Source organism: Mesitornis unicolor, unplaced genomic scaffold, assembly GCF_000695765.1.
Source record: "Mesitornis unicolor isolate BGI_N332 unplaced genomic scaffold, ASM69576v1 scaffold21393, whole genome shotgun sequence".
NCBI lineage: Eukaryota > Metazoa > Chordata > Aves > Mesitornithiformes > Mesitornithidae > Mesitornis > Mesitornis unicolor.
Window position 1 is genome coordinate 17,833 of NW_010175595.1, and position 10,496 is coordinate 28,328.

The 10,496-nt window shown below is 50.5% G+C and overlaps 1 protein-coding gene across 1 annotated transcript; it reads left to right on the top strand.

The window, feature by feature from the left end:
* Positions 1-1,195: 1,195 nt before the first annotated feature.
* Positions 1,196-9,155, top strand: PNPLA1 (patatin-like phospholipase domain containing 1; the record flags this gene model as incomplete). Its single annotated transcript, XM_010181452.1, has 7 exons — positions 1,196-1,520; positions 4,290-4,522; positions 5,583-5,648; positions 7,470-7,547; positions 7,902-7,962; positions 8,078-8,175; positions 9,045-9,155. Coding segments are annotated over exons 1-7 (849 nt in total), but the record flags the coding sequence as incomplete, so codon positions are not given.
* Positions 9,156-10,496: the final 1,341 nt, after the last annotated feature.

The following is a 10,496-nucleotide window of genomic DNA, read 5'->3' on the forward strand; positions in this document are numbered from 1 at the left end:
CATTTATCTGGGGGTTTTGCAGGTGATGTTCACCCACTGATGGGCAGCGACCGGTGAAACTTCAACCCAGGGACATTTTGAGTTTGGGGGTCTTTGACCCCAGGTATTGCACAGGACACAACTCTTGTGATGGGGACCCTGCGATGGCTGGAGAGGCCAGGGAAAAATCCATGAAAATTTGGGGTGAAACAGCAGCAGGATGCTGGGATCATCCTCTCTTTTCTTGTGCTGTCCTGGTTGGTCCTGGTGCACCACCACGGGGAAGAAGAGCTCTCTCCTTCAACCTGTTTTTATACACATGCCCACATTATGGATATGTGCACAACCTTGAGAACAACATATGTAATATACATTATATAGCGTGTATGCTTGCATGTATTTGGACAACATAAGCAACACAGTATTTACTGATATTTAGTAAATACATCTGTTTAAAATGGCAATTTTTACTCTGCGTGTTGGCAGCAGCATTAGGTTATTAGGACTGAAAATACACTAGAAATCTACTGAATTTATCCCACTGGTTTTTTAAGCATCACCCAGCCAATGAAGACAGCCCAAAGGCTGATTTTGGTTGAGTAACCCCAGATCTGGGGAACATGGGGCTGCTGCAGGCATCCTTCTGGGGCCTTATAAACCACTGTGCTGCACTGGGGGAAGAGCAAAGCAAACCCAGCTCCCTGTTTTTCCCTGCAAAAAGGGTATCCAAGAATTGGGTAAGGACAAAACTCTTTCCACAGGGAGTAAAAATAAGCAATATTTCCAAATCTAACCCAACGTAACGCCCTGCATCCACCCCTTGTGTAACACCCTCTGGCTTTAAACGTCTTACACAAGCCTTTACTCACTCAGTACTGAGCTGTGCCTAAGCCGGGATTGACGGAGAATCCTATTTAGAAAAACACCCTTGATGAAGAAAGCACGAAGCGAAGAGGAAATTTCGCATGGATGTTTCCAAGTGTGACGGCACGGTAATGCGGGGACCATCGCCAGGAGGGCTCCCTGGGCACTGCACATCCCTTGGTATAAAAGGGGAGCCTTGATTCAGCCCCGAGCATCCGAGCTGGCTGTGGTCGAGGATTACACGAGCTGTTTTGATCAGGGGAAAACTGTTTTTAGCACAGGCAGCAATTAAAATAGCTTGTGATTCTAAAAACCTTGGGGAGCTGTCATAAAAGGAGGCAGAAAATCCATTTTCTGGATGCCTCTGCAGCCAGAGATGAGCCTGGAGAAAGCAGCCAAGACAAGAGCTTGAGGTTCACCTGGTGAAAGAAGACAACCCGACACATCAAGCCGGATACGCCAGCTTCATTTCGAGATGGCAGAGGAAGATCTCCGGGGTTCGAGCACCCCTTTTTCGCTCTCCTTTTCGGGCAGTGGCTTTCTCGCCCTGTACCAGGTCGGGGTGGTGCAGTCCCTTCTGGAGCTGGCTCCCGAACTCCTCAAGTCCGCGTGCAAGGTCTATGGGTCGTCCGCCGGCTCCCTCATCGCCGCTGCCGTGGTCTGCGGCATCAGCCTCGGTAAGACAGCGATTGCTCGGATTTTCTTACGATAGACTCATTTATTTCAAAATAAGAATAGTGGAGCTAATGCCTTAAAGCACTGGTGGGGATGCAATACTGGTGTAAATCATATCACTCACAAGGCATGAAGGAAATGTCACTTTTGGCAGCCACCCTGGAGCAATTTTGGGTGGCGTAGGCTGAAGAAGCCTGTTATTATTGTCTGGATGTTCTCTCTGATGGTCAGGTAGATACTGCATGTGCAAATCAAGATGCACCTGTATTTAATTGCCTCATTTTCCTGCTCCACCTGAAGGAGCAGATTGCCTTGTCTGCTGGTCTAAGGAGTGCTGAGATGCATCCCAAGGCAAGTCCACATGGCCAAGGTGGGCGGATGTACCCAAAAAACCCCTTTGTCCCCTCTGGACCTGGCCCCTTGGCATCCTTAGCTATGAAGGGATGCAAGTGGTGGCAATGTGGGCATCCATAGAGCTGCCAGCCCTGTCTGCGTGGTGCTTTGGGTTATCCCACCCAACCTTCCCAGCACAAGGGAAGATGTGGAAAAAGCTCAGGGACTCATCAGGGGGACATTCCCAGAGGTCCCCACTCCAGTCTAGGGTTGGAGTTTCTCTTATTGCTGCAAAATATGTTTTACTCTGAACCTCTTCAGACAAGGTGGGAACAGGCTCCCCTAGCATTAAGATCATCTATGTGTAGAATTAATTCAGAGCAGTTAATCCACTTTTAATAATCACATCCTCCCAAATTTCCAATTAGTGCCCATGTGTAAACAAGTGTACACAAGACTTAAGTCTTTGAAGGCTGATCCACGCCCCAGTTCAAGCAATGGGGACATTTCGGAGTAGTGGGGGTTTTAGGGTCCAAGTAATGAAGGAGGAAGCAGGTGGAAAACACACAGTGCTTGAAAGCTCTGGTGGATGCTGGAACAGCTCTGCTGGAGCTAAAAAGAATTCAAAATTTGGCAAATATATTTGGACAAAGCAACAGGAAACACAGTGTCGGAAACCTTTCTGCCTACATGGGGATGAACTTCTCTACAAATCAGCAAGAGCCCTAAACCCTTCTTTTCTGGTTCCTCATGCTGGTGCCATCAAATGAGCTGGGCCTGTCAGAAGGTATAAACCAGTTTGGTAACTGCTCTTCCTATGGGCATCAATGCTGAAATGGGGGTCTGCTCCATCAGAGGTGCTGCACCATCCACTTAGAGGTGCTGGGAGGATCTTGTGCCCAAAATATCATCCCCAGGGGAAGCAAAGACCTTTTGGGTAGTGGGTTTCTGTGAAGGAAAATGAACGTGGCACAAATTCTGTCAAATTCACCCTGGGGAAGGTTGGGGCCAAAAGAGGGTTAGGGGTGTGCGTGGCTCCTGATGGGGTGTCCCATGGGGAGGCTGTGGCCATGTATCGTGTCAAGTACCCAGCTGTCCTCTGCCACCCCACGGGTCACCTCCTGGGCACAAGCTGGGGCAGATGGGGACAGTCACGGCATTGCATGCCAGGGTCAGCCCTCGCTTGCTCTGTCAAAGCCCTGGCCAGAGCCAAAGTCCCTAAAGCTGCGGTTTGCTCTCACCTCCTGCCCAGCTGCCTGTGGGTGATTTTTCCAAGTTTTCCCCCATTTCCAGGGCACAGAGCAGGCAGACGGTGCCTGGCGGGGGCATCACCTCTCTGGGGTGTCTCTGGCCCTTTCAGCATCCCCCAGGACCCTGCGTGAACCCGCCGAGCATTAATCGTCACGCCACATGGCCTGAACATCCGCTCAAACATTTATAACCCCTCTTAATACCTGTGTTGTTCCAGTTGCCTTCAGGACACTCCATCTAATCCATCTGTCTGTCCGTGCTCTTAAAGCAGTCTCACGAGACAGCCCGCAAACCTCTGCTCCTGCAAAGCCACAGTGCTAAGTTGAACCCATGGCTTTGTGCTGGTGCAGGGTCCAAGGGAGCCCACTCAGGCACAAGTAAGGTTCTTTGTATCATCAGGGAGCTGGATAAGCTTTTTAATGCAACAGTCGAACAGTTCAAGGCGGGGTATTACCCCAAATGACCTCCTCATTTCAGCAAAGGGACCAAGCTCCTTCCCCGGGATCAGGTTGACTGCGGGGTTTGCTGCACCCTTCTTCCCCTCCCATCACTGCGCAGCCTTTAAAACCTGGTGTCTCCTGAGCCCTCGTCCGGGGCTCTGCAGTTCTGCTCCTTTAATCCAGCTTCTGGGACATGCAGACGCATGTAATGACTTTTAGCACTGCCTGCAAGGTCACTTGGTGGAGCTCGGATGAGCAGGGAGTCGAGCCACAGCGCCTGGCTTGCAGGAAAGCCCTCAGTGGAGGAGGTTGAGGTCTGCCCCTCGTCCTCACCTTTGAACTGTCCCAGGTTCCTTGTGAAGCTTGGGGCTGGCCATGTGCCAAACTGGAGGTGGAAGGCAGGAACATGTTGTGCAAGTCACGTTGCGTTTGTCCTTCCCAAGGCCCTTTGGAGCATTTCCCTAATCCCTGGGCAGGCAAACCTTGGCACCCATCTCTGATGCAGATGAGGATTTCACAGTGGGGTTGTGCTTGGCAATACGTTATCCTTTGAGGATATCATGGGGGTGATCTTCTCCTTTCTGCCCTGCCACCATATCCCCCACTGTAGCAGCAGTTTCATCCTGGGGTCATGCACAGGGCCTGCAAGAGGTTTTATCTGTGAGAAGTGTTGAAAACAGGATTAAAAATATAACAGTTAGGGCAGTAGGGATATTGACTTTCTGTCTTTCCTCCTCTTTGTGTCAGATGGCCTAAAGGAATTCTTCTTTGCCATGGCAAGTGAGGTCAGGAAAACCATCCTGGGCCCCCTCTCTCCCAAGTGCAGCTTGCTGGCGAATATCAAGAACGTTTTGCAGCAGATGCTACCAGAGGACTCCTACCAGCTGGCTTCGGGACGGCTGCACATCTCGCTCACGCGGGTGGCAGATGGCCAAAACGTCATGGCCTCTGAGTTCAGCTCGAAGGAGGAGCTCATTCAGGTAAAGGGACCTTCCTCTGATGCCCGTAGGAAGATTTTGACACCTACTCATTGGGGTGGAGGTACTGAGCATTGACAACTTTAACCGCGCTCTTTTCCACCCAAGATGGGAGAAGAGTCAGGAAGCTCTGGCAGAGCTGTGGTCCCACCACACCGAGCTCCATCAGGCTTGGAGGGAGAGGGGAAGATGTGGTTAGGTCCAGAGTCAGACAGGAATAAATCCAACCTCAAAAAGCTGATGCCGGCACGTTGGCCAGCTCTAAGAAGTGCTAATGGCTTTTTGCAAAGAGCTGTGTTAATGCCAACGTGACCTCCCAGCTTTCTGGGCACGTCTCTCCTTGGCCAAGTCCCCTTGGCAGTAATTTTCCTCATTGCCTCAGCACCTTCCTAGGAGGAAAGAACTGGATAAAGCATCTGTGCTGCCAAACACCAAGCAGTTGATGAACCAGTAAATTAGCTCCTAGGAAAAGAATCTTGGGGTAAAACCCTACCAAAGCTGGCCATGAGGTTGTGGGCTTGCTCGTCCCAGAGGATGGCAAGTCCATGGAGGTGCTGGAGTTCACCCTGTGATGCCTGTCCTAGGTCAAGGCAGGAGCCCGGGATGCTCATTCCCAGCTAATGAGATTGGTGAGAACTGCTTGCAAATGGCCCAGCAGCAGCTTTATCATTGACGAATACCAGCAGAATGAAAATGCATTGTGAGGATGTCTTGATTTTGCCCCAAACCCTTCAAATATGAAAAACAACCCCAAAGTTTCACCTTGCCACCATCAAAGGGCAGTGTTTGGACAGTGATATATAGATACACAACTCCAATACTGCTGGCAGCTATAAAAATAAGAAATGATGTGCTATTCCCTTCTCAACTCTATCAAAATGAGATGTTTTCCCCTTCCTGAAACCTTTCTTCCTGACACATTTAAGAGCAAAGTCCAGGTGGTACCGACAGCCTGGCTCCAGACGATTTGTCAAGCCCGAATTTGCAGGCACCCAGTTGACAGCTTTTGTCCAGGAGAAGTTTGACGGGTCCATTTACTTCCACAATCCCTTTCCTTCCCCAGGCTCTCCTCTGCAGCTGCTTTCTTCCTATCTACTGCGGCTTCATCCCTCCATCCTACCGAGGTGTGGTGAGTGCCATTTCCAACAAAACAGATGCTCCCAGCAGCATGTTCTTGGGGTTGAACCTTACATTCCCTTGAGTAAAGAGGGCATATATGAGTCTAGGCTGCTTCCTTAGTTAATGTAGGATGATAAAGCCTTTTAGCTTGTTCTTCAGCCCATGCCAAGATAATAGCTAGGTGGAACTGCCATCTGGAGAGCCCTCTCCTGCTTTGCCTGCAGACAGAGCCTGGATGACGAGATCCTGACTTGCAGATCTCCAAAGGGAGATGAGAGGATGCCCACACTCAGACTTTGACACACAATCCAGTAATCCTGGGCAGGATCTGTCACCTGCAGTGCAGACGTCTCCATTAGCTCAGGTGCGGACTTGTACAGCTGATATATCAGAAGTTTGTGGGAGGATCCTCTCCCAGCCATGCGTGTACTCATAATCTGCAAAGCACGGCAGTGAAGTCACAGAATCACAGAATCACAGACCGTGAGGGATTGGAAGGGACCTCCAAAGCTCATCCAGTCCAATCCCCCTGCCGGAGCAGGAACACCCAGATGAGGTTACACAGGAAGGCGTCCAGGCGGGTTTTGAATGTCTGCAGAGAAGGAGACTCCACAACCTCTCTGGGCAGCCTGGGCCAGGGCTCTGTCACCCTCACTGAGAAGAAGTTTCTTCTCCAATTGAAGTGGAACCTCCTGTGTTCCAGTTTGTGTCCGTTACCCCTTGTCCTATCATTGTTTGTCACCGAGAAGAGCCTGGCTCCATCCTCGTGACACTCACCCTTTAAATGTTTATAAACATTAATGAGGTCACCCCTCAGTCTCCTCTTCTGCAAACTAAAGAGCCCCAGCTCCCTCAGCCGCTCCTCATAAGTCAACAGATTTGGGCTGGTTTGTTGCTAACCCTCAGTGCAGGAGGAGCATGGCAGAGCGGTGGTGAAGCAGGTGCAGATGGACCACGGAGCAGCCAATGCACCATCGCCCACTTGTGTGTCAAAGCCCACAAAGCCACACCACCAGATTTGCAGCTGGGATAGAGCAAGGGTCTTTCCTGGACTCTTCTTGGCCTGCTCTGCTTGAGCCTGTTCAGCTCTCAGACGTCTGCCCCCGGCTGCCATCTCCAGCTCTCCCCAGGCTGCACAACTGTGCTCTTCTGCACTGTTATTTCACGAGCATTTAATTTGATCAGCTGCAGTCCTTGCAACCTCAGATCCCACTGAGGTGGGTGGTAAATTCAGATTCCTTTTGGAATACAGCAAATGACATTTTCCTTGTGCAGTGAGTAATCCTCCAAGGATTCGCAGGCAATTATTAAATGCGGGAGCCCTACTGCTTGAGCTCAGGACCTGAAATTTATACAACACTGTAATTTCAGTGATGTTTCAATTGGCTAATAACTGCCAAAACAACTTTACAAAGCTCTGTGAATTAAAAGAATTATATTTCTATTTCAATATCCGCTGTGGATTACAGGTTGAGGAGCTGGCTGGGTGCCGTAGGCAGGGCAGCAGAAGGAGCTGCCAAAGGCTGGGATAAGGAGCAAGGGGATGGGGAAAGACGCTGTTGCGAATGGGAATTGAGGATGTGCTGGTGGCAGGAGATGTCCCCTTTGCAGCAGGTTGCTCTCCTCTCGGTGATGCTGTCCTCACACCCACGCTGTGGCAATCCTCAAAGCAAGCCCTCCCTGTGCTCTTCCTCAGCGATACGTTGACGGAGGATTCACCGGCATGCAGCCCGTTTCCAGCTTGGAGGAAGCCGTGATCACCGTGTCCCCGTTCACGGGAGAGATCGATATCTGTCCACGGGACTGTCCTGCCATCTTCTACTGCTTCCAGATCTTCAACGGCAGCATCCAGATCTCCATAGAGAACCTCTGCAGGATTAGCTATGCTCTCTTTCCGCCTAGCGCCATGGTAAGCACACCAGGTCGTCTTCCCAGCTTTGTTTTGGTTCAAACAAATTAATGCTGGACCTGTTTTCCCAAGCTTGAAGGTTCAGCTCAATCTCTGCCATTAATTAATCAGGTTTCAAGGGGAGTGGGCAGTACCCACTGCTTTCGCAGTGCTGATGGGTGGCCAACCTGGGATGGGGTCTACCCTGGTTTGACAACGTGCAAAGGACCAGTGCTTTGATGGGTGGAAACCAGTCTGCGCTTGCTGCTTCCCAAATGGCCCATCCTAACTCTTCACAGTCAAACAGCCTTGGGTAGACCCTGCTGGTGCCTGGATGGAGGGCTCTTTAGTGACCCTAAATGTTTCTCCTTGCAGATCTTGAATGACATTTTCTCCCAGGGGTACCAGGACACTGCCCTTTTCCTGTACAGGAACAGTAAGTGTTACCCCAAGACCCAAAGGGCAGCTCAGAAGTGTGAACCAGTGCCCATTGGCACTGTATGGCCAATGCAAGTGGCCAAGCATCAGCCCTTTCTTTCTGTGTCTCCCAGATGCCTTTGGCTTCAACTACTTTGATGGCAATTTCCGCTTCGCCAGCATGTGTGGGAAGAACGACTCTGCAGGATCCTTCACCGGCCTCTGCAAAAGGGTACCACAGTGTTTGGCTCCTTGCTTCCTGCCAGGTAGAGGATTTGGGGCACTGATCTTGGGGTTTGGGGGTGGCTGGGGCCGCTGAGGGCTGCTGCAGTCTTTGAGAAGTATTGTATTTAAGACATTTCTGAAGTATTCATTATGGTAAATATTTCTATATCTGCAGTAGCTGTTCACAAAGAGGCTTTGTGAGAGTGGCTCAAGCTGGATCCTGGCCTGGGCTTCAGTACCCACAGGCTGAGCTGCAGCACGAGTTGTTGGAGAAGAATTACTGCATTTATTGGGTTATTTCTAATTACTGGTCTTTCTTCACTTGTGCTGTCATTCATGGGCACAGGCTTGGCTCTGTGGAGGAAGGAGCAGATGACTGGACTGCAAGATCCGCTGTCAAAGATCCTGTTGCAGCCGTACAGGCTGCCAGCTCTTTTCAGGAAGGGGTAAGAACACCTTGATAGAGGCATCAAAGCTGAGGGTGGTACAGAAACCAGTGGCTGTGCCTTCAGCAGTGGTGAGACAGCTGAAGGGATACGGTACAAGCCCAGAGTTGGGCTGTAGCACCCTCCAGCTCCACGGGAAACACAGGGGCAGTGCGGGCTGGCACCAAGTCCCTCCTTTTCCACGGACCAGGGCAAGCTGAGGCAATCTACTGCATAAACAGGCGTAGCAGCATCCCCTTCCTCTGCAGGAGGATTTGGTACTCCCTGTAGGCAAGCACTCAGGGAGAGTGGGTACGGCCAGCAGGAACACCACGGGATTGCTTGGTTACGGAAAAAGAGTATTACAGTGTGCATTTATTGTTCCCATGCTCCCCCTTTGGTTGCATTTACCAGTTGTTAAACTCTGCCTCTTTGTTTTGTTTTTTTGCAGGTGGAAGAAGCTGCGGGGGCTGCTGGAAGGTATCAGCTCCACAGGAAAACGGTTCCAGAAGCTCCTCCAAACCATGGTGCCTGGTTTGCCTGCGAGAGCCGTGGCGAGGAGGTGAGGTGCTTGGGGGATGCAAACCTTCAGCAGAGGGAGGGCAGGGTGCAGAGCAGGGAAACGCCACGGGACCTCATCCATGGGTCACTGATGCTGAACATGGCTAAAAATGCCAAATTTGGGGTACCCCACATTGAAAGTAGCTCATTTTTGTCCCTGTGGTATTGTTTATTCAGTGACATTTGAGAGCAGCCATGAACCAGCTTAGTGCTGCTTCCCTACGGCAACATATTGCTGTTGCAGAGCATTTATCTGCTGGGCTCTGTCCTAGCAGGACACCAGGGACATTCACCAACAACCTGAGAGACGTTTAGGCACTAAACTCTAAAGAATTCAAGGCATTTAAATTGTCACACAGAGGGGTTTCAAGTTATACCTTCCTAAAACCTGCTTGCAAGTTACTTAATGCACAGCTGGCGAAGAGACTTGCACAGAATGATTTTATACTGCAGCCAGCTACACAATTCCTCAGCCACGAGGAAACGCTTCAGTATCAAATGTCCCTGGGGCTACTTGTCCCTGTTGGGTGACCAGCCCTGACCCAGCTAACTGCCAGCTTGTTCCCTCAGGTAACCACCCTGGATGGGGTCTTGGACACCACGCAGTTCTGCTGCCCTGGGACGCAGTGGGCGACACCGGAGCTCATTTCACACAGCTGCTGGGTTTTATTATGGAGGTTTTTATGGGGGTGTTTATTTCACTTGGGGAAAACGGCTGATTTTGCTCCCAGTGCTGCTGTCACAGAATCCCTGCCCAGGCCTGACCTGCTTTAACATGACAGCCAAACCGCAGCCCATGCAGGGCATTGTACACGAGTACAGCCTGGCTGCTGGTTTCCCAAGGCACTGCACTTGCTGATCACCAGCAGCATCCCTCCCCCTGCTTCAATGCAGATTACAAGGCAGGAATTTGCCAGGAAATGACACTTTTTAAGTGTATGCCTCCCACTCAAAAACTTTCAAAGCGATTCATCAAACAGAAAACAGAGAGGGAAAAGCCTTAGGGAGCATCACATTGGGCAGGAACTCATTTTTACCCAGTTTTCAGAAGTTATTTTACCAATTATCTATTCTTGAGCTTCACACACCCTCGGAGGCCTGCATCTCCTGCCAGTGGAGGTAGGTGCACATTTGGACCCCTCTGAATTTGCAGTTGTGGAGAAGAATGAAGAAACCTAAAGATTAACCTCTCCCTATTTCAAAATACCACAGCCTTGCAGACTGCATCTACCTATTGCACCAGGAGAGCTGACATTTCACAAATGCATTCATTCTACCCATGCCACCTTCTGTAAGTCACTGCTACAAACATTGTATGGTTCAGACAAACCTCATTTTGCTG